The 22,056-nt window shown below is 42.4% G+C and overlaps 1 protein-coding gene across 13 annotated transcripts in view; it reads right to left on the bottom strand.

The window, feature by feature from the left end:
- The window catches only part of LOC117428388 (splicing regulator ARVCF-like), a 106,152-nt gene that overhangs the window by 56,777 nt on the left and 27,319 nt on the right, over window positions 1-22,056 (bottom strand). For 9 of the 13 annotated variants that reach the window (XM_058994161.1, XM_058994157.1, XM_058994164.1 and 6 more), the window contains exons 2-4: window positions 13,357-13,449; window positions 9,135-9,232; window positions 8,343-8,563 (exon numbers count right to left, since the gene is read on the bottom strand). In XM_058994161.1, the coding sequence (XP_058850144.1) occupies window positions 8,343-8,534 (192 nt within the window). In that variant the 5' untranslated portion in view covers window positions 8,535-8,563; window positions 9,135-9,232; window positions 13,357-13,449. Of the gene's footprint in view, window positions 1-866; window positions 1,377-8,342; window positions 8,564-9,134; window positions 9,233-13,356; window positions 13,450-22,056 lie in introns of those variants that run through there. The other 4 variants (XM_058994163.1, XM_058994154.1, XM_058994151.1 and 1 more) reach the window with 3 other exon arrangements.

Genomic DNA, 22,056 nt, shown 5'->3' with positions numbered 1-22,056 from the left:
CTGAGCACTGGGACCCAGTGAGAACAGGGCACTGCATACCAAGGAGTGCGACAAACAGAGCCAGTTGCCGATTAAAACGAATGAACTTTGAAAGGGTCATAAGACGCTGTGAATAGAATGAATACATTGAAAGCATTCCAGGGATTACCAGGAACACAGGAAGCCTCAGAGAATGTCCTTCTCAAAACTACAAAAATATCTGGCTGCAACACACCACCGCGCTGCAGTGTGCAAGGAGACAGTGTGCTGTCCATGCACAAGGAAAAAACAGAAGTCAAGCAGACAAGATCTGATGAAATTCAAGCCTCAAAGTCTTCCTTGGTTTTATTAAATTTGTTGAATAAAGACTGATATTATCATTGAAGCAGCAATTGTGTACTGAAACTATGTTCCGATTCTAAACTCACATATAAGATCTCTAGCAACCTTGGAACACCTTTATGCAGTGCAGCACAGCTTACAATTGAATCTGTGAGGGAGTTCCATCTAACCGGATTGTCTTACCACTCGCAGTATAAAACTATGCATACATTATCCACAATACACACACGTGCATGGAACAACTAGAAATAAAGGCAGGTCACTATTTAACCCTAATAGAGATTGTACTGGTACCACCACCAGCCTGCCTGCAAGCATCAGCCCCAGTCCATCACTCCTTAGCCTTGAATGGAAAGCGACAGGTCAGAAGCAAGAGAAATCTCCAGCCTTCTCTTTGAAAAGATGGCATGAAAACCAAAGGGATATAAAGCTGCACAGCTCCCTCTCTGCAGCACCTTGCCTGGCTATTTCTACAGCATACAGTACTATCCCAAAGACAATAGCAATCGATAAAGCCAAGAAAAAAGAAATTAAATGCCACCCACCTGTTTAACTTCGGCAGGCATCATATGCTTCGCACTCCTTATTAAGATGAATGCACTTCAGTGTGGTTGTGTCTCTCACAGATTTTGTGTTTAGTTTTTCCCCCCTGACTACAGGCTGTAGCAGGCAATCATCTTTTTCACATATAGCTCTCGACTGACTTGAGAAAATAATTCAGCTTTTAAGCTTCGCTTTTCTTTTGATTCTTTTTCTGGTTTTGTTTCCACCTGGTGCAGCAGCAGCACCAATGCACCCCCCTCCTGCTCCTCCAAATAAAATTTTTAAAAAAGTCCAGTTCCCCAGAAAGTTAGAAGAGCAGAAGAAAATAAAAAGGAAGCCCTCGCTGGGACTAGGCTGCTCGCGTCCTGCTCCCTGAACAGACTTCTCAGACTGCTTGCCTTCCCTTCCCAAAGCAGCGCCAGTCTATGCAAACTGAACCCCCTCTGGGGGAGGGAGCTGACAGACTGTCACAGCTGGGAGCTCAGAGAGAGTATGTACTGACCACACCTTCCAGGCTTGTGGAGAATGAGAGAGAGAGAGAGAGAGAGAGAGAGAGAGAGAGAGAGAGAGAGAGAGAGAGAGAGAGAGAGAGAGAGAGAGAGTGAGAAAGAGAGAGCGCAAGAGAGAGAGAGAGAGAGAGAGAGAGAGAAAGAGAGAGCGCAAGAGAGAGAGAGAGAGAGAGAGCGCGAGCAAGAGAGAGAGAGAGAGCAAGAGAGCCACAGAGAGAGAGAGAGAGAGAGAGAGAGAGAGAGAGAGAGAGAGAGAGAGAGAGAGAGAGAGAGAGAGAGAGAGAGAGAGACAGACACAGACACACAGAGTTCAGGAGAGGCTGCAGTTCACATTGTAGAGGATGAGGAGCACACACACAGGACTGCAGGAGAGGAGCACACACACGCACATGCACACGCACACGCACACGGAACTCCAAAGGGTTTTCAGGGATGTATATTAAAAGGTTTGGTATTAAAAAGTGTGCTTTTATTTTAAACCTTCTGTTTTTGCATACAAATAAAAGCAGATCCTCCTCTAAAGTTTTTCTTTGATTAGTCCCATGCTTTCTGCATTGGTCTGATAGCTCGCTGGTGGTATTTTCTCGTTCCCTAGCCTTGTTAACATGCTGACGTTTCCAGTGACAGTGATATTACTGGAGCACAGATGGCACGAAGGTTAATGTGCTGAAGTATTTCAACACATACATTGTTCATCACCTTAAATATAGAAATCTGTTAGATTTCTTTCCTGTCTTCTGCAGAGCCCAAGAATAAAACTTCACTCCTCCTGCTGAGAGGAAACTTTGAACCATTATTTTCCAGCTCCAGGATTATTTTTCTTAGCTACTTCAGCATGACAAATCGAGTATACCTTATCCATACATAGCCTACAATGACTGCATTATCCATGCTCTCCCTGAAAAAAAAAAAAAAGAGATAACTTAACAAATGCATTACGTATTACAAATAGGTTTATAATGCCCTCACTTCTTCACCTTCTCAATTCTAGATACTAGTACCAATAGTTCCACAATCAAAAGGGATGCTCACAATTCAACAGTACAAAATGAATAGAGCAAGCTGGGCCGCTCAGCACTGACAAGTGCCTTCAGCGTGTTTCTACCAATGCTATCAATGTGTGCAAAACAGAACACTAAATCACTTAAGTAGCCATAATCACTTTATAGCAATGCTGTCAGACTAGGTAAAATGTTTAAAAAGGACTAGTAGACAAGATTACATTGTATTGAATATATAAAACACATACCGGAATCTGAGAGTTTATTAACTGTGTTCTTATCGTTAGGAAATGTATATCAGAAACATTTGTTCTGTAAAATAATAATTCCATTCCCAAAGCTACAAGCCTGCTCGTTAACACGAAGCCTACCCGATATCGCACTAATGAAACGGTTAACTAGTTTACTGAGAAGGAAAATGAGAAGCCCGCTGTGGCCTGTTTCACATTAGGAGCACCTAGTGTTGCTAATGCACTTAAGCGGCTGTCTGCCGAGGCTCAGCAGCTCAGAATGTGGCAGTTACCATATATGGCAAATATGCATGGCCTCTCCCTCTCTCTGGAGGTGCTGTGCCAGTAGTTCAGATGCAAGACTTTATCCTCAGGATTTCTTTGTGTCTCAGCCCTGACAAGGACTCGGGTTACTATACAGGGTATTAGAAAACACCAACACGTTTCTGAAGCACAGAACAGCACTGATGTAGCGACAGTGTGGCAAACAGTAATCCAGTCTATTTGCACTGTCAATATAACCCCTCTGAAATAATCCCCTCAAATCAAAGCAGGGGAATGACACGGGTCACAAACGCGGTTGCATTTTCTAACTGAATCATCATTTTGCTGCAGGTCAATTTTCATTACAAATTCAAATGCATGTCAGCATTGCAACATCAGCATTGTGTGGTAGCTAATCTTCAAATACAATTCCTTCTTGCATTAGCTTGTACTGGCACTGAGCTGCTCCATCCCTCGCCATGTTCAAGTACTGCTCCTAACTAGAACTGTGTATCTGATTGGACTCTGATAGGTACTCATGGTTTTTTTTTTGTATTTGGAAATCATCCATTTATCATTTTTACTACATGTTCTTACTGGACTTTACTCATATAAGTAAATATTTACTCTAAGTTATAACCGCTCTGAGTCAAGCTCACTTACTGTATTCTTTATTTTGCTGTTAAATGTAATCTTATTGTACTTTCAGAACTGCTCTTATCTGTATTCTGATATTCTGTAATGTGATCTTTTATAATGCGATAACTTTGTACTGTGATATTTTGTAACAATTGTAAGTCACCCTGGATAAGGGTGTCTGCTAAGAAATAAATAATAATACCTAAAAAAAAAAGAAAAGAAAACACTCTGAAGATGTATAGCTTGGTGCAATTCAAAGCGGAACGTTTGTCATTGAATTCTCTTTTAGCATTTCTAAATGTACCAATTCCAAATATGCTGTTTAAATCTACTGCCCGGTGTTTTATATACTTGTGTGCCCAACCACAGCAGCCATTCTTAAACTAGAATGTTAGTAAATGAATTGTTTTGAGCACTCCACGCTGCTCTGGAAAGGTTCCAGGGTTACAAGCAACCACTTTGCTAATGCTGCTGTTGTTCTTGTATTACACCGACCACAAAACAAAAGATGAAATCCTTACTTCTGATAAACTGCAGCGAGTTTGCACTTCTAAAACATACATTAAAAACAGAAGCGCTTTGTACAGCCTAAAGAACGCAATGCCCTGCAGAAAAGAGCCGACGCAAAACTGAAACGCAGAGACAGAACCCCTTCAGCAATCTTTATACTGATAGGACTCGCACGATTTGCTAAAGCGTCTAGAGAATTAAAAATAAAGAAATAAACAAACTCCTTTTAATTCAGGCAAAGATGTACACGGCATTCTAATTCTACAGTAGCTCTTTCATGTCATGAATCAAACATAAACATATTTTAAAAAAATAAAATAAAATCAAATAATAGATGGTCATGCCTGTGAGCCGTGTAAACAAATATTAAAGCTAAAGTTTTGAGACACACATGGCATTTCATTTTTGTAACTCACACTTCAGCGATTACATATGAAGCATATCAACGAGATAAATCTGCCAACGCAAAAGTGAATCACTTTAGGTTTACTCAGGAAACCCACTGTAAAAAGAAAACACTTTCTTGATGAATATATACACAACAGAACGTCATTATTGTGCGGCATGGCATGACTTTTCCAAATGGTTTCAATTATATATTCTTCTAGGCTAGACACCTAACCTATGCATATCCAGGTTCACAGGGTCGTATTCTTTATGAAGCACAGAGGTCTGGCAAGGAAATAGGACATATTACAAACACATGTACCCCTTTGTACAGTACTTCCAAATGGCAACGTGAAATTCTCCTCTGGGCTGTTTAGGCTGTAATAAAAACATCCTCTGAATAGACAGAATGTACCAGTATTGTTTAGCTTTGGAATTTCTACAAGACAAATGTGTTTTTAAACCTGAAAACCAGATTACACCATAAACTGACGAGAATATCTTTTAAAAAAAGAAATAAAGATTTTTTTTCTGCAAAAACACACCCCAACACTTCTCCGGTATTTACAATGTACTTAGTCCAGTTGCACATCACCTGGATCCATCCCAGGTTTTCCTGGAAGCCGTACAAAAAAAAAAAATGAAAAGGCTAAACTGCTATGAAATAGGAGTCCTAAATGATACCCCCTTAAGCTGAGGGTACACAAAGCCGCTTTTTCAGGAACAGTGGCTTGAAACCTGGTTCTAGGAGACTTGGTTTGAGGTAACTTTGCTGTATCAAACCCCAAGTCCCCCCTGTTGTGCCCTGCAGTCTCCTAAAACCAAGTTTCAAGCCACAATGAGGCTTCATCTTCCCTCTGCTTTATATGTAAAGAAGGGTGGTCACGTCTTATCTACAAAAGCAGTTTATTTTCACACACAATGCCTCCAAATTCTGATCTCTATTGTTTGAGGGTGACTCAAAGTTTGGAGCTACCTCCCAGAATATAAATAGAGCACTTGATGAAGTGTCTGTCCTTCCACACTTAATGAGCTTTAGGAATGCGTGTATCTACAACGCAGTGTAAGAATCCCAGCCATTCTATCCTGTCTTGTGGGGGCTGGTACAACCATATAGTGCGTCCGCTTAGGAGATTGTAATGCTTTGAATTCTCTTCACAGAAAACCGCTACATTACGTTCACAGTGCTGCCAACCAATCACATCATCAACGCTTATAAATCAAGAAACGCAAGGGTAAGGAAACAAATCTGCTACAGAAACAATACTTTAAAAAATGAAATAGTCGTTTTATTTCACACGCAATATATCATCCTGATGCAAGAGATCTTTTAAAAGAAAGCGAACAGAAAACAGTGAACTGTGTGATTGTGAGCCAAGTGATTTATGGTGTTTGCTTGCTGTCTCACAAAGCCAGCCAGTGTGTGATATCTCTGTAGTCATTTTAACGGCCTGCCTTTGTTCCCAGTACCTTTGTTAGCAGCACCATCACAAGTTTCTCCCCATAAGTGTTGTGTGTGTCGGACCAGGAGAAAATGAAAAGGAGGCAGGCAAGCTTTCAGGGCAACCAAAGATGTGATTCTGCATTTAACCATTAACATAGGGGACTGCACTAACCCCACAAGGATGTGCAACAAGTGCCACCCAAGGGTTAAAATAACCCCTATAGAGAGACAATGGAAGAGATGTCCTTGTGTTGACTTTTACTGCTGTATCTCCTCAATCTCTATCGGAATCCACTCTGTTCATTACTAATTAGAGAAGAAAAGACCTTGTTCAGGACTCTGCTCAACTTGCGGTATGAGAGCCAGTGTTTATAGATGAGGTTACAGTCATGACAAATGAATACTTACCCCAAGAAAACAAAAACACACATGGTACCAAAACGACCACAGAGAGACTTTACTGAATATAAATCAGCAGCACAGTCCTTCGTGGGAAGGATCTTACCTTTCCTGACTATACTGTGTGCTTCCTACCTTTGTTAGCATTTACTAAAATCTATCGTGTGTGCTGAACGAGTCCAGTGGCTAAGCCATCTCAACTCATACTACAGGGAAGCAAGCAAGAAGACAGGACAGCTTCTGCCCATTATTAAACAGCAGAAGATAGGTAATATCTGTTACACTAAAGCATACAGGATCAGTTCCTTTAAAAGAAGAAAAGGAAGAAAGACGTGTTAACAGCTCTGTAAACCGTGTTGTGACACATACAATCATGACATGTATTTATTCAAGCTGAAAAATGAAATCTACTGCACAAGTGCTTTTATTAGCACGCTTTGTATGAAAACAGCCTGTCCACACATTTAGATGACTGTTAGAAACGCACGACTAAAACTGTAAAGGACAGCGGAAAGGCATGGCAGTACATTGCAGATCCTGGAGTAAATCATTCTCCACACTGCTTCAAGCCATCATACTATATATAGAGTTCAAACAGCCATGCACAGTTCAGCTGTTATGAGGCATGCACAGTTTCTTATCTCTTTTTAGCACCAACAACATTTTCACAGCCCCTGAAATGTGTTCAAGATCTTTTCATTCCTTGCTTGTTTTTCACATTTCTGTGCAGTGTCCCTTGAATTCAATGAATTCACAGTTAGGCCATGTTGACAGTATACGCACAGTACACAATTGTATCAGAAAAGGGTCAGGGTTATATTGTACTATGCATGATAGCATTGTAATGATGTGTAGGTACGCATGTATTTACTAAGTGACTGCTATGTGCATGCACAGTAATTAAAGACACAATGTAAAGCATTACCCATTTTGTCAACTGCGCAGTACTGGCAAAATCCTGAAATGAAAGTAATAACAAAGAACCCAAACTATATTCATCAGCAAAGAGGCTGTGCAAAAGCGCTGGTTATCATTCAAAAGAGAAATGTGCGCATTTCACATGTCCAAGTGCATTGCATCAAGTTGTTCTGTGTAGTGAAGTACACGCTGCTCACTGAAGTGCATCAGAACTCATAGCGCAGTGCAGAAAGCCAGGATTACCTGTGTGTGTGTTTAACAAGTCTGTATGCACAGGTTACAGAGTCTTTGTGTGCTGTGCATTCAGTTATTCAATACAGCGTGATAAATCATTGACAATTCAGCAAGTCACAATGCACAGCAGTGTAGCAGGCTGCAGTCTTCTGCTAGGACAGTGAAGCAGGGCACATCATACAGTAAGTAAAGTGTACCGCACAGCTTCACTTCACACCTTCCAGCACGATGCAATGCTCGAAATGACTGTAATGCAGCAAGGCTTTTAACACCACAAACTAATTCATTTTCTGTCATGTGAAGCAGTGTCCCTGTAATCACGCATGTGGAAATCTACCTACAAAACGAGTAATATAGCTGACAAACTGCAATCACCCGGAGCTTAGGAACTGTATCCAATACACTGGCTGGATTCCTTCAGGGGAGATGCTACAATTAGTTTCCAAGGCAGACTCTGTGAACAGTACAGTATGTGCATGGCTTTGAATTTTAAACATGCGTTTCCCTTAACTGGAATAGTAGAGGAGATATGGAAATACTGTTCACTGAAATAGTTCTGCACAGCAGTAAAGGTATTTCATTTGGAAGATGCATCACAAATTGATAATTCTTGATAATCCTGTGCCAAAACACATATTTCGAAAATCTCAAAAATGAATTGCAAACACAAACTGCTACAATGACTTACAGTACATTGTTGCCAGGCACGTTGCAGACAATGCATTCATGTTTAAGAACGTGCTACTTTGTAAAACAGCGTCGTGGTTCCCCGACTGACACAAAGCCACGGATTAATGGAGACGCACACGTGGTCCAGATGAGGGACACAAACACACAATAGATGCAGCTCGGATACGCGGTGCGCCACGCACAGTGAAGACGACAGGATGGAGATCACAGGGCAGACACACACACACACACACACAGACGGGCAGGCCGTTACCTGCAGTACTATCTGCTGCCACGCCAGGGGCTGGCTGCTGCTGCCAGCGCTGCACATGCTCAGTCGCTCCGAGGGCAGGCTGACGTTGCGCCGCTCCTCCTCGAGGGCCCGGGTCAGCCGCTCAAAGCGCGCCTCCTGCTCTTTAACTGAGGCTAGAATGCTAGCCGCTGATCTCACGTCATAGTCATCCATGTCTGTCCCGAAAGCTGAATGCCTGTTAACTGATTAGTACAACAAACGGGGTCAGGGGTCAAAAGGCAGAAAAAAGAAACCACAGGTCAACAGCAATGTGAGCACTCATGCAAATCCCCCAGCCCACTATCCTCTCCCGGTTTGCACGGCACTGCTCTCTATCGCTTTGATGTATCTACAGATGTGTCTGTAAAGTCTGGTAAGAAAGCTGCCATGCGGTATTCTGAAGCCAGTGCCTGTGCTGAATAATGCAAACCACTGTTTTGTTTAGCTAAAAAAAAAAAGAAAAACGGCTAACATAAAAACAAAATTAAAAGCTTCAAATAAACCTGGATTCATTATTTCTTCCTTTGTTCCCTGTTCCTTTTTTTCCCCCTGACATTTATAGTGTGTTTGATTGTATATGTTTACATTCAATGAAACTAAAACGATTGCCCTTTTCATTTTAACAACAGCTTGACCTTCTCCGGACCAACTGTATACTTAACGATGCACAGCTATTCCTGTCCTAGTTTACACGCTGCAGGGATCTCAGAGGGAGGTGCTGACTGTCATGCACAAACCAGACGTTAATTAAAGAAAAGCAAGCAGCATACACACCTAGGAGGATTAGCAAGTGGAGGGAGAAAGGTTAGAGAAGAGACATCACCTGCTACGGACACACAAGAAAAAGCACACAGGCTAGCAGAACCAGGAGGCTGAAAAACAGAGGCAGGAGAAAGAAATGAGTGGAACAGCAGAAACAGTAACTCAATGGAGCCTCCACCCCTGCCTCCACACCCCAGGGTTAGGGCAGCAACATCAGTAACACCGTATCCACTGCACCCCTTACCACTTACAATAGAATATTGATTGTCTGCAGAGTACAGTAGCTGGAGGAGTATTGAGTGAGAAGTCTGTTATGAACACTGAAGACATGTACAATTCTGATGCAAATAACAGAGCAGGTGTACAGAGTTGAGACAGCGAGAAAATAAGAGTTGGCATGTATGTCATACAGACATGGTAATGACAGCGTCAGTGTTCACTAGTTCACACCCAGGTTGTAGTGTCTAATAGCCCGCGGTAGCTGTTCATGTGCTACAGTAACACACAGTATCACCCGCTTGCTGTGTGTAAAGGAAATGAATTATTTAATGTGTGCCCTACCTCCCCCACATGTACAGTACAGCAATGCAGAGCATGAATTCTAGACTGAACAGCCAAGCAAAATGAGTTTGTCACATCCTATTTAATTTCTATCCACTGATGGAACTGGTGGCTGAAGTCTTTCATGTCCTTTGAAGACAGCAATCCCCCCCCACCCAACCCAACTCAACTGTCAATGCCAGTAAAAGGCTCGTTCAGCTAACCAAAATATCTGCAATAATAGATTTTCACAGCGAGATTCCCACATAGCATGTCTATATGACAAAACTGTGGCTGCTGACAGACATGCACCATCACAAGGAGCCGTGCTTTCATATAAACCATTATCTGCGGCACAGATGCACTTCAATTAAGAAATCCCAATCAGTCCAGCAGGAGAGCCACATTATACTTCCTTGGAATGCCTAGGATTATTACACGCTACAAAATAAACAATAATTTTCAGAATGATTTCTGTTTAAAGTGTAATGCGGTCCACTCTTAACAGGCACATTTACATCCAATTACTACAATGCGTTTTTTTTTTCTCCTTCAGGAATAATTCCGATCTCCACGGAGGACGCTGACAAGCCATCAGAATGCGTGCCTGCTATAAAATGAGCAGCATGTTGAGTCGGTGTTCCCAGGGGTGACACTTAATCAGCTCCGGAATAAAAGAGACCGGGATTCCTGGGACTCTGGACATGGACCATTGGGAACCACTTGTGGACGGGATCTTAAAATAGAGCTGCAGTTAGTCCAGAGTAAATTCCAGGGATTCCTTCTACAGAAACATTCCCCAAGACAGAGAGAACAGTTAGCAGCTGCTCGCTATTGATCAGAGATGACGGAAAGCCCCTCTTTAAGATCATGGTTTGATAACTTCCCTCATATAGAACTACAAGGAGCACAACATCTTCCACCCCCAAGATTTTAAGGGGTGCCAGCACTTGTCCAACAGATCATCAGATCCAGAAGAGACATAATGGTTTGAGGCAGCTTTGCTGTATCAAACCCCAAGTCTCCCCTGCTGTGCTATGCAGTGGCCTGAAACCTGGTTGCTTTGCTGTATGGAACCCTGTCTCCCCTGGTGTGCCGTGCAGTGGCCTGAAACCTAGTCACCTGAAACCAAGTTCCAAGCCACAGAGTGGCTCCGTGTTCCCTCAGCGTTAGTGATATACACTACCAGTTAAAAAATCTGGTGCAATGCACGTGGTACAATGCTAGGAGACTAACTTAATTTACATAATATGCTCTGCCTATGTAAATTGAGAAAGCAGCTTGTGGTGTTTATGTATTGGCTTGAATGTGAAGCATAATGCCAGTATGCAATGAAGAATTCCAACCAGCCTGCACATTTTGGCTTGTGGCTTGTTTTTCTCTCTTTGTTTTTTTCAAAGATGGCTGAGCATCCAGTGTACTGTACGGCACAATGGCATCCCAACAGGCAGTACCCGTGGGCGGCACATGGCGTAATGTAAATGCATGAACATCTTCTAATGGAAACTTTTAATTTGAGGGCATCTTTTGTTAAACAAATTTAATTAAAAAAAGTTCCAGATGAGAAGCATTTCTCAAAGTTATGTTTTAAGAGCACATTTATCAGCTGCTTTCTGGATCATTTATCAGCTTATAAAAACACATCCCTTTTGTTTGTTTTTATAATTGACAGAGCGAATGCTACATTGCTTGTCATTGTAAAAGTCCCATGGCTTTAGGAATTTCAATCAGAACTTTGCTAAAGCATTATGGGATAATGGAGCAAGAGAAATGAAATTAACTGGAGGGCGGCAGCTCCAAGTCAGTTTGATGCATACTGTTTACAAGTCTCATATCAGCCACTTCTCAGCTGTGAAGGAACTCCAGCAATTACTCCAAGTAATGCTAGAAGCTCTCAATCACAACACACTGTAGAACCCAGAGCCCTAGAATGTGGAAGTACCATTAGAACACCATTACTGTTTCAATGCATAATGTTATCACATCCACCCACATCACCTGAAACTCTGCACACTGGCCACAGCTATAAAACAAGCAGTGCAAAGAAGACATATAGACAGTCTGGCAAGAAGCATGCAAGTAAGTTTTGCAATTAACAGCAGTGTCTTTACGTACGAACTGACGTTATTTCAGAGTAAAATCGTTCATTCACATTGAATCCCTATGATGTAAATCTAGATTGGAATGGCACTAATCCACATGCAGCCTGTTCATGTTCAAGTGTGAAATGCATCATTAATACTTTACAGGAGCTCAGCTGTAATTACCAAGCAGCTGTATCTGCTGGTTTAACATTGAAATGGAAATGACTTCCTGGATTAAACTAACTGCAATTGTAAAGACAAAGTCGTCTCATGAGCTTCCATTGACGAGCATTGCAGCTGCTGTGAATTGAAAACCAACAATTACATTAACAAAAGAACGGGGTCCAGCCAGGACCATTAGATTCTGATTATCCGAGTTGAATTGTTCTGTTAATGTCTGTGCTGAAGGGAGCGTTACATTTTGATTCTCAAGAGAAAATGGTTAAAAAAAAGAAGATGCATTTATAGTTTAAACACGTAATATTAAATCCCTTCAGATCTATTTACACACAGGCTGTGTCAGATCCTGATAAAACAAGATTGTAATTGGAGATTAGCATTCCTCACAGCCCCTCATTATTGAGATTCTTACCCAGGAAGAGCCACAGTCGCTTGTAATCAGCCACCACACACGGCTTACATGCTTAACAGGTAGACTGTGGGTGCTGCACTGCTAGCACTGGAGCCAGCGCTCAGTTTAATACATATGCAATAGGTTAAATGGCAGCCCATTTCAATGGGAGGGGAGAGGGATAATCCATGCCCACTTTGAAGATGTACTTTTTCAAAAAGCTCTTAATACTGATATGCAGTATATCTGCTTCCACTGCAGTCTCAGAGTGGGTTTAATATGCCACATGCTCATTACTGGTACCTCACTATAGAGTGTAAGATAACCCAGCTTAGTGAGGTATTAAAGCATTTGCTGGCGATGCTCAGAGTAGGTTCACCTAGGGGTTCCGAGCCTTCTGTCTTTTTCCCCCCTTAATGCATTCTCGCAGCTTCCAGCTTGTGTTTCCAATGTTAATGACGAAGGACCGGGTACCAGTACTTAGCTCAAAGCGAGCACATTAATAAAAGTCACCAAGCGAGGACTCGCAGACTGACAGAGGGTTGAAACCAGACATCTGGACGATCAATAAAACAGACCGAGCGCAGCCTGCAGGTGAAGACACAGACTGCACTCCATTCTGTGAACCTCGTCCAAAGTACTTAAAAACCATCTCCTCATGGTTTCAATGCAGAACGTTTACCTGCACAATGTAACTGCTGTGCCGCAAACCATTATATCGGAGCGAGACTGCCCACAGCTCCTAAACAAATATCTCCAGTCAGTCTGCAAAGAGCGCAGAACTCAGTACCACCGCTTACAAAAGCCTAAAAAGTGGTTCTTAAAAAATGCAATTTTAGGAGGATTTTCATTAGAGAGTTTCTGCCTTTTGAATTATTAATGGCATATATATATTTCTCCTCGAGGCAATTCATTGTGATGTATTTGCTGAAAGAAGCTTTTTTTTTTTTTTTTACTGAAGGAATAATTTTTTATTAAAATGTCTGTAATTACCAAGAGAATGCATGAAATTATCAAGACAGCTGAACACACACTTTACCTTTGATGTTTCCTGGCCCTCCGAACAGATCTGCTGGACTGGACTGGGACTGTTAAACACGACGGACTTCAGCCATGCACTCTGGCACAGCAGCTGAAAATATCAAAAGAGAAATCATTCTCAGAGTGATGCTTGTACTGTATATTGAAAAGTCAACTTCAAATGCTATTGAAATGCATGCAGTTCCATCCAAAGGGGATATGAACTTTCATTGATTCTGTGCATTGCTGAATCCCAGAACTAAAAACACCACAAGCGATTCAGTAAAAGTGATTCAGCTGCATATAAAACTTCAGAAAATGAAGTATGCCTTCCCTTGCCTTGACCACACATGGTATGTAAATCACTGCACCGCAATGCATTCGAAATGTCCCTCTAGCATATACAGAGCATTCACTCTGCAGCTCTATCCTGCACCGGGCTTTGAGAACTGAAAACAATACATGATTACCAACAGCCTCATCCTCATCAGTCAACTGGATGTCAGTCTGTGCTTCAGCAACCCATGTGACCCATAGGACCTTCCACCAAGGAGCACAGGGGTGGGGATGGGGTTGGGGTTGCTGAAGCCTGCAAGTGTGTGTAACAGGGCAGAGGTTGGGTGTGAATCCTCAACCCCACACCACGCTCCGGTGACCAGCCGGCTCTGGGACACTAGATCAATGAAGTTCCCAAGTTTTTATTCAAGGCTGGTAAATATTTTGTATGTTGTTTGGGGAAGGCTTTGTTCTTTTACACCAAGTTCAGATGCACTCTGAGCGAGGAGGGAGGGATGGAGGGAGGGGGGGGGGTGGATTTCTGGAATGAACATCAAAGGTGAGCTAAGCCACAGCGCTTTAGTTATCACTGTGTAGCAGAGGATTAAAAAATACTGTACAGGGTTGGGGAATGTGCAAAAACCAGTCAAGCAGGGGCTCCCCAAAGTCAGTGCATCTTTTACACTTCAAAATGTGAAAAGGCTTATGCATAGAATTGCATTAGGGGTTTGACAACATGCATTCACAACCTTTCTGCACTGCAGGGATACCAGCCCAGCAGAGAACTGATGCAATGGAAAATAAATCACCAGCATGCAATTTAAAAAATCCTGCCGCTTGACTGCAAATACAAATGCATGACAGTCACCTCCTCCCTTAATAAGAAGATGCCCACAGAGCTGCTGTCTGAACATGTGTAGTCTGGTCCTTCCGCTGCCAAACATCACCATTTGATTTCCTTTAATATATGCAAGAGGATGAGCATCCTGGAAACTGCAGAAGACACACCCTCAGCATGCAGAGTTGTATTCAAGCAGTACTTAAGCAGCAGTCAAAGTCAACCTTAGCATCACAACGGTGATCAAGCCAACCTGCCCACCTTGCAGGAAATAAATGCTGTCTTAATCCCCACTTTCCCGCAGGCTTGGCGATGCAGCAGCACAGAGACAAATCAGCCTGTACAGCGTCCGAGGCGAGCATTTACTCTGACTGATGCATTGCTGCTGGATGACGTTCCAATTGCAAGATCAGAAAACACCTTGTCGTGTTAACAAGTCTGTCACCCTGAAACATGGAAACAGAACAGGCAGTGCAGTCTAGTCTTTATTGCTCATTAAACACAGGCATGAAGTATGAGGAGGTCTGTCGGAGCAGCAGACAGCATGATGCTTGATAACAGGCACAAGGTGCAGACACTTCCAGTATGTACAGTACAGCAGCAAGGCTAATTATAGAACAAACATGACAAGAGCACTCAGTACTGGCTTCTGTTCATCACGCATAGATGCCACATTGAAAATGAAGTATGCTATTATATGGTGTACTAACATAAATCTTGATGTCTGTAGATTGCTCTAGCAGACAGAGGTTGTGTGCACTGTTGTGACCGAATACTTTCTGAAGGGAGGGGTTACAATCGCAGTATCACAAAGACTTCCCTGGGCAAGTTTAATCCTTGCAGACGGATAGGAAGCTGAGCCTTCACTCTGAAATGACACTCCATCCATAGATGCTGTGTCAAGTGTCTAGTTCACAGCCTCTCCTCTGCATTTCACCTTTAATGCATCAAAAGATCCTTCTGAAGTTAAAGTTTCCCTGATTTCATACAGAGGGCAGGGCGTTATGATGAGCTCTGTAATCACTAGATGACATTGCTACAGTATATAAAATATAAATGGAGCGCATTACCACAGGCATTATTTCAACACCTGCATTTTAAAATAGACACGCAATTATATTGACCACTGGTGGCAACTTCTAATAATGGACTTTTTAAATAGGAGATCTAACAGACTAGGCAATCTACTCTAAATAATTGCTTTCTAATGTGGTTTCTAATACTGTGCTGTAATAATACATTCGCAATAACAGTTTCCCCCAGTTCTGGTCCTTTCTGCTGAAAGAAATCAGTGGCTCTGCAGACTCAATCTCCCAAAGCTGGATGTTAACAAAAGATTACAATTTCAGGGAAGGACTTTTTCATGCATCAAATCTGTCGAATTCTTTTGAAAAGGTTCTGTAGTCACACAAAGGGATCCACTGCAACCCAAGGAGAAAGCGTTTACCCCATTGAAATACAATTCTATAGCAACTCCAATATCTGGGAGCTCGGGCTGAGCATGAAATGCAATTCTATAGCAACTCCAATATCTGGGAGCTCGGGCTGAGCATGAAATGTTCTGTTGCTAGCAATTAGATGTGGGTCTGTTGTTAAGAAAGCATTTTGGGGAAAAAAAATAAATAAATAAAATAAAATATATATATATATAAAAAAGGAGAGAGAGAGAGAGAGAGAGAGAGAGAGAGAGAGAGAGAGAGAGAGAGAGAGAGAGAGAGAGATGGATGGATAGACACACACACAAGACGGGAATTACAAAGAAGACTACCACTTTCATGTGCAAATGTGAACACCAGTCAAGCCACGACATTATGAAGACATTTCAGTATTAAAGTGCGTGTGTTCCCCAAACGCAACATAAATATCAGGAGACCTTGCTCATGCAGTGGAAAGAAACGCTTAAGCACACCGAGCCCGAGTGCAGCGCGGTTCAATGGAAATGTAAATACTACCACATTATCATTGCATCTTCATTAAACTGCAGCACTGGATAGTAACACGATATAGCTCCTGGGTAGTTAGTTTTCCAGTAGCTGCAGCACACCAGGGTTGATTTTTAAATGTATTTATTTTTATAATACAGAAAGCAAAACTAGGATAATTCAATATGTGCGACTGCAGTCTTATAAATCATGTTAAATGTTAGAAAGCTGATGTCTGGAGAACACAGCGTTGATCAGGGCTTCATTCTGCAGGTCTGAGGTTTAATTCCTGATTACTCCACTCATTCCAGGTTTTACTACAAGCTTGATTAGCCACAGTGAGTATACAGCAGGTAACAAACTCAAGTGAGTGTTACTACACTCATAGTAAAACTATGAATAGATCAAACTGCTATGTAATGGGAGTCTTATTTCCATTACTGTATATGTGTTTCCTGGTAAAGATAACCCCCCTTCCTTTCCTAGTCATGCTGTCAAGGGATAAGGGGCTGGTGTACTTTCACCTGTGAGTTACTGTTAATAACAAGACTGTATGTGCAGTCAGTAAACTCCATGAAAGTACTAAAATATTCAAAAACGACCCACTTATACAATTCCCTAAATGATACAACAGCATTTACAGCATGCTTCACATACATGGAAACTATTAAATAAAATACATCAACAAATTCTGAAAAACTAAAACGAATCTCAGCCCAGAGTAGAAAGCCCAAACAGAAAGAGACTTGTGAAACGTGTGATAAAGAATTGATAAACTTGTGCTCAAATGAGATCAAGTGGCTTCAAATACATTCTCCTGGCTCTACAACCCAGCGTGACAGCCAGAGATGATGTTTGGCTTTATCAGAGCTTGGAAGAACTTGGCTTGAGTGGGGAATAACGATTCTAACATTAATATTGTATCAATATTCTTTGAGGCTCAGGTCTCTGGCTGCTGTACATGCAACCAACACCGGGGCTCACTGGTCTTGAGCCAGAGAGGACTTTCTTGCTGTCTGCTTCTTCATTACAAAGTGAAGCGCAGCAGAGACACACAACAGGCAGGCCCAGCTGGAAAAGATTTCATAGCCACAATTTACAGCCACTGTTAGGCCTCCATAAATGAGACCCGAAGACAGGAGCAGCCTGTATCCCGAGAACATTGTACGCTTTCTTTTCCTGCAAATCAAACAGCAACAGCAACAGCAACAATAGCAACAACATCCAGTATTTCTGGAGCTGTACCCACACCACACACTGACGCACACACAAATGTTATGTTTTGTCAGAAATCAACACTCAAGCAAGTCCAATTGCTAAAGATGCTAATGTATTTCCCCGAAGACTCTCTGAACTGTGGAGATGTTGGTTTTCATTACCATGGTGCACATAGGCCACTGTTTAAATTACCTGCATGGTATCAGTATTCAGGTCCAGTGCCATTTAAATTGGTTTGCTTTGTACTGAATTGCATGTATACTAGGAGATTGGGGATTGGGGATTGGGGATAGGGCACAGGGAATAAGGGGTAAAATTCCTTCAAAGAGCATCAAATGGCACTGAAAACTAACAGATTAGCTGGCATCAAGTCAAGTCTGCACGTATCCAGCTGAAAATGTTAGAAGCTTCACATTGGACTGGGTGATACAATTTCTATACCGATAATTGGACTTGTCTTTAAAAATAGACAGGGTGTTAAAAAAAAATCCAGAATGTCTACAAGCCACCTGGGGCCTGTGCAATGATTTTAAATGATCTTGCTCAGTTCCTAACAACCTGCATTAGCAAAACCACCTCCAAGAGGCTCGAATTGGCTCCTTCTGTGCTTTGGCTGTCATCTTCGAGAAGTCACGGGGGCACAGGTGTGCAGAGAGGAGAGCGAGGGGGCTGGAGCACAGTAACCAGACACAGGAAAGGAGAGTCCTGCACTGCAAACACAAGTGTGCAGAGAGGAGAGCGAGGGGGCTGGAGCACAGTAACCAGACACAGGAAAGGAGAGTCCTGCACTGCAAACACAGGTGTGCAGAGAGGAGAGCGAGGGGGCTGGAGCACAGTAACCAAACACAGGAAAGGAGAGTCCTGCACTGCAAACACAAGTGTGCAGAGAGGAGAGCGAGGGGGCTGGAGCACAGTAACCAGACACAGGAAAGGAGAGTCCTGCACTGCAAACACAAGTGTGCAGAGAGGAGAGCGAGGGGGCTGGAGCACAGTAACCAGACACAGGAAAGGAGAGTCCTGCACTGCAAACACAGGTGTGCAGAGAGGAGAGCGAGGGGGCTGGAGCACAGTAACCAGACACAGGAAAGGAGAGTCCTGCACTGCAAACACAGGTGGAAGGGGAAATGCAATACTTATTGGATCAGTGGGTTGAAGTAGTTAAGAATATTCCAACTGGATTCAAAAGGTTCTGAAAAAGCCCCTTTAAGAACACTTTGCCAAGGTGGCACTTATGAGAAACACAGCTTTCCATAGCTAAATACCAGTGCTGGAGGTTTGTAAACCCTGGATACGTTTCTATTTTTATGTCACACCAAATAAATGATTTTTTTTCTGTGTGCAAAATCTACTGAGCAAAAATTGTGCTTGGTAACTATCTCCTGTTGGCTACAGCACAGTATTTATACAACAAAGAAAACATTTAGTTAAAATCAGATTAGCCGACAAGACTTCTGGCTGCAATATACATGGATGCGATGATGTTAATAAATCATTGGAAAGGGTTTGCGAATATTGTTTTCTTCATCAGATCCACATTTACTGCCAAGGTTCCTTTTGAATAAATCCATGCTGTAAATGATTTGCTGTTGATCAGAGCTGTTACAGGCCCATTGTGGCCAGTGCTCAAAGAAAAAATGACATTTCAATTCATTGGAAATGCACTTTGATAAAAGGTAACTCATTGTGCCTCCGGTGGCTCACAGCCAGAACCCCTTTCTCAGTGGGTCAGTCTGAGGTTGTGTAGAAATATATGTAAAAAAAAAAAAAATTATAATTGTATCCTGTTCTCATGTATGCTCAATAAAGGAGTTTATATTCTTCAGCTCGACAAAAATGATTCAGAACTGAAAGGGTTAAAAGAGCACTGGCCCAGAATAGCGCTTCCGTGCAGATCATTCAAAGCTCCATCGTCACCATCGAAGTCTTCCCAGGTAATCCTCCTCACGCAGCACGCTGATCTCACACAAAGTTACACTATGACTGGCACAGTATGATGCCTGCAGCCCTGGGCACAGTGAAAGGCATTGCCTGTGTGGATTGCCCCCATGCACTTGCTCTCTGTAACTCGTTCATCTCAGGGAGCTTCCTACCAGTGCAGGCAGTTGATCTCCGAGCTGCAGTACCTACTGAATCTTCAGCATTCGCAACCAGCTGAGCTGTGCTTCAGGGACAGGGAAAAATACACTAATCAGTGCATGTTTGATTCCAGTGTGCCAGCTCTACACAGCCTGCTGCTGCTGCCCATTCAGACAGATGAAGATTGCAAGAAGCTGCACCAAATCTGACATTTGCATCTATCTGTAAAAATAACTTGGTTCCAAGGCAGTGGCCATTCTGACAGGATTGCAACTGGACAGATCAGGTAACCACAAGCACATGGTTTTAAACATGGACGGTAGTGCAGCAGATGGAACAAAAACAACAAACAGATACTTTAGCTGTTTTCATGGCAGACTCTTTGGAAAATAAGAACAAAATTTTTCAAAATAAAAAATCAACAAAATATTGGGAAAGAAGAAAAATGACAGGAAAACCAAAACATTCAAAAGTCCAAGTTGACCTCAGAAACATTTTGTTTTAATTATTTGCTGCATCCAGAGGAATTCCAATAATGTGCATTGTGGTGTTTCACCACACTTGTCCCTGTTTCATTTGGCAAGGACTCCTCCCTCCGGCTCGAGGCTCGTGAGAGGGCTGTGGAGCTGCACTAATGTACTGCAGCTGGTTTAATCTGCAGGGGGACTGTACTCCTAGAATCCAACACAACAGCACAGCATCCTAGAATCCAACACAACACAACACAGCATAACATCCTAGAATCCAACACAACACAGCACAGCACAGCATCCTAGAATCCAACACAACAGCATAGCATCCTAGAATCCAACACAACACAACACAGCATAGCATAGCATCCTAGAATCCAACACAACACAGCATAGCATAGCAGCCCTTTCTTTTAGACCCTGTCCCATCAGACATTTCAAAAAGGAAGCAGAAAGGTTAATGAAAAAAGTATTGATCTGCTCCACATCCCAGGAGATGAAGACCAAGATCACGAACCCTTTCGGAACTTTTCCATCTAAACTCTTTCACTGCCCGGGGGCTGTATCAATCACTGCTATATCTTAGAGGGCAAAAAAAACGGTAGGACAATGGGAAAAACAATGAGCAAACAACCACACACCTGCTTAAAAGCACTCCTGGCAAAGAGGAGCCATGCAGTCTGGGGAGTGAAGGTCCACATCCTGGCTGTGCCAAGGTGCCGATCTCAGCTGGGGATCCCACGGGGAACGTTGCCAAGGCCACAGGTTGAGGGGCTCAGATCAGCAGGGACTGCAACACCCTCACCAGCAAGCACAAAGTAACAGCAGTACAGTATACAGCAATGTGAGAAGCACACCTGCTCTGAATCACGTGTAGCCTGGTTACAATGCTTACAGAAAGGCCCACATGCAAGAGGCAGGTGGTGTTGATTTTTGGAGGGGCTCCCTGTGTGAAGAAAGCCAACTGGATTCCTGGCTCAGTTACTGCTCATGAATGCCCAGGGATATCTCTGTGTTTACAAGGAGTTCAGCTTTATTGGTCTTCTTATCCCAGATCAATACATTCAGCTACCCATACGTTTTTAAAGATTAAGCGTGTGCACTGTTACAGCCGATTCAAGGAAGAACAAAAAACGTGGACATTGACAAGCTATTCAAGTATAGTTCAACGCTGGATTAGCCAGGACATGCTGATGTACGCAGACAAATACCAAAAAGCATCTTGAGTGAGGAGAAGTGGAGACTAAAATACAAATAAAAAACATCTGTCAAGCTGTGGGCTGGATCATTAAATGTGTTATACATTGCATTGTGAGAAACGACAGAGAGTGAAGCTCTAGACATACAGAAGGAGCAGTGGTTTTAGTCGCATGCTAAATCAACTTTCTGACTTGATATCCTCAGCTCTTGTTTTGAAGTTTTGGTATCTTGCACCAGGTTTAATTAACACAGAAGACACATTCGTGAGAATGCATAAGCAGGTGCAATGGTAATCTGCTTGTCTGGCAATGTTTTAATCAATTCAATTGCAAATGGAGCCCTATTAACATTCATTCTGCCGTTTCTTTACTTTGCCAATTAATAGATTAGCATACGGATACAAACATTAAACCAAATCTAATTGGGATGGCAATTTATAAAGACCGCCGGTATCTCTCAAGTGATGCTAATCGAGAACATAGTGCAATTTATTCCATTCCATCACACTAATGCTCTCCCAAGCCCTATCATTTGATACCAATAAGAAGCTGCCTTCGTAATGCGTTTTAAAAGATATGCATTGTTCAGAGCAAAAACAGCACCACTGATTAAAACAGGTTTGCTGAAATTGTGACTTAGATAGGTAGAACACTGTTGAAAAACACAAATCATAGGGGGCAGGCTGGGGCAGTTTGTCTATGAAATAGAAAATCGGTCCT

The sequence above is a fragment of the Acipenser ruthenus genome, chromosome 21 (genome assembly GCF_902713425.1).
Source record: "Acipenser ruthenus chromosome 21, fAciRut3.2 maternal haplotype, whole genome shotgun sequence".
In the NCBI taxonomy this organism is placed as follows: domain Eukaryota; kingdom Metazoa; phylum Chordata; class Actinopteri; order Acipenseriformes; family Acipenseridae; genus Acipenser; species Acipenser ruthenus.
This window is presented reverse-complemented; position numbering and strand designations above follow the sequence as displayed.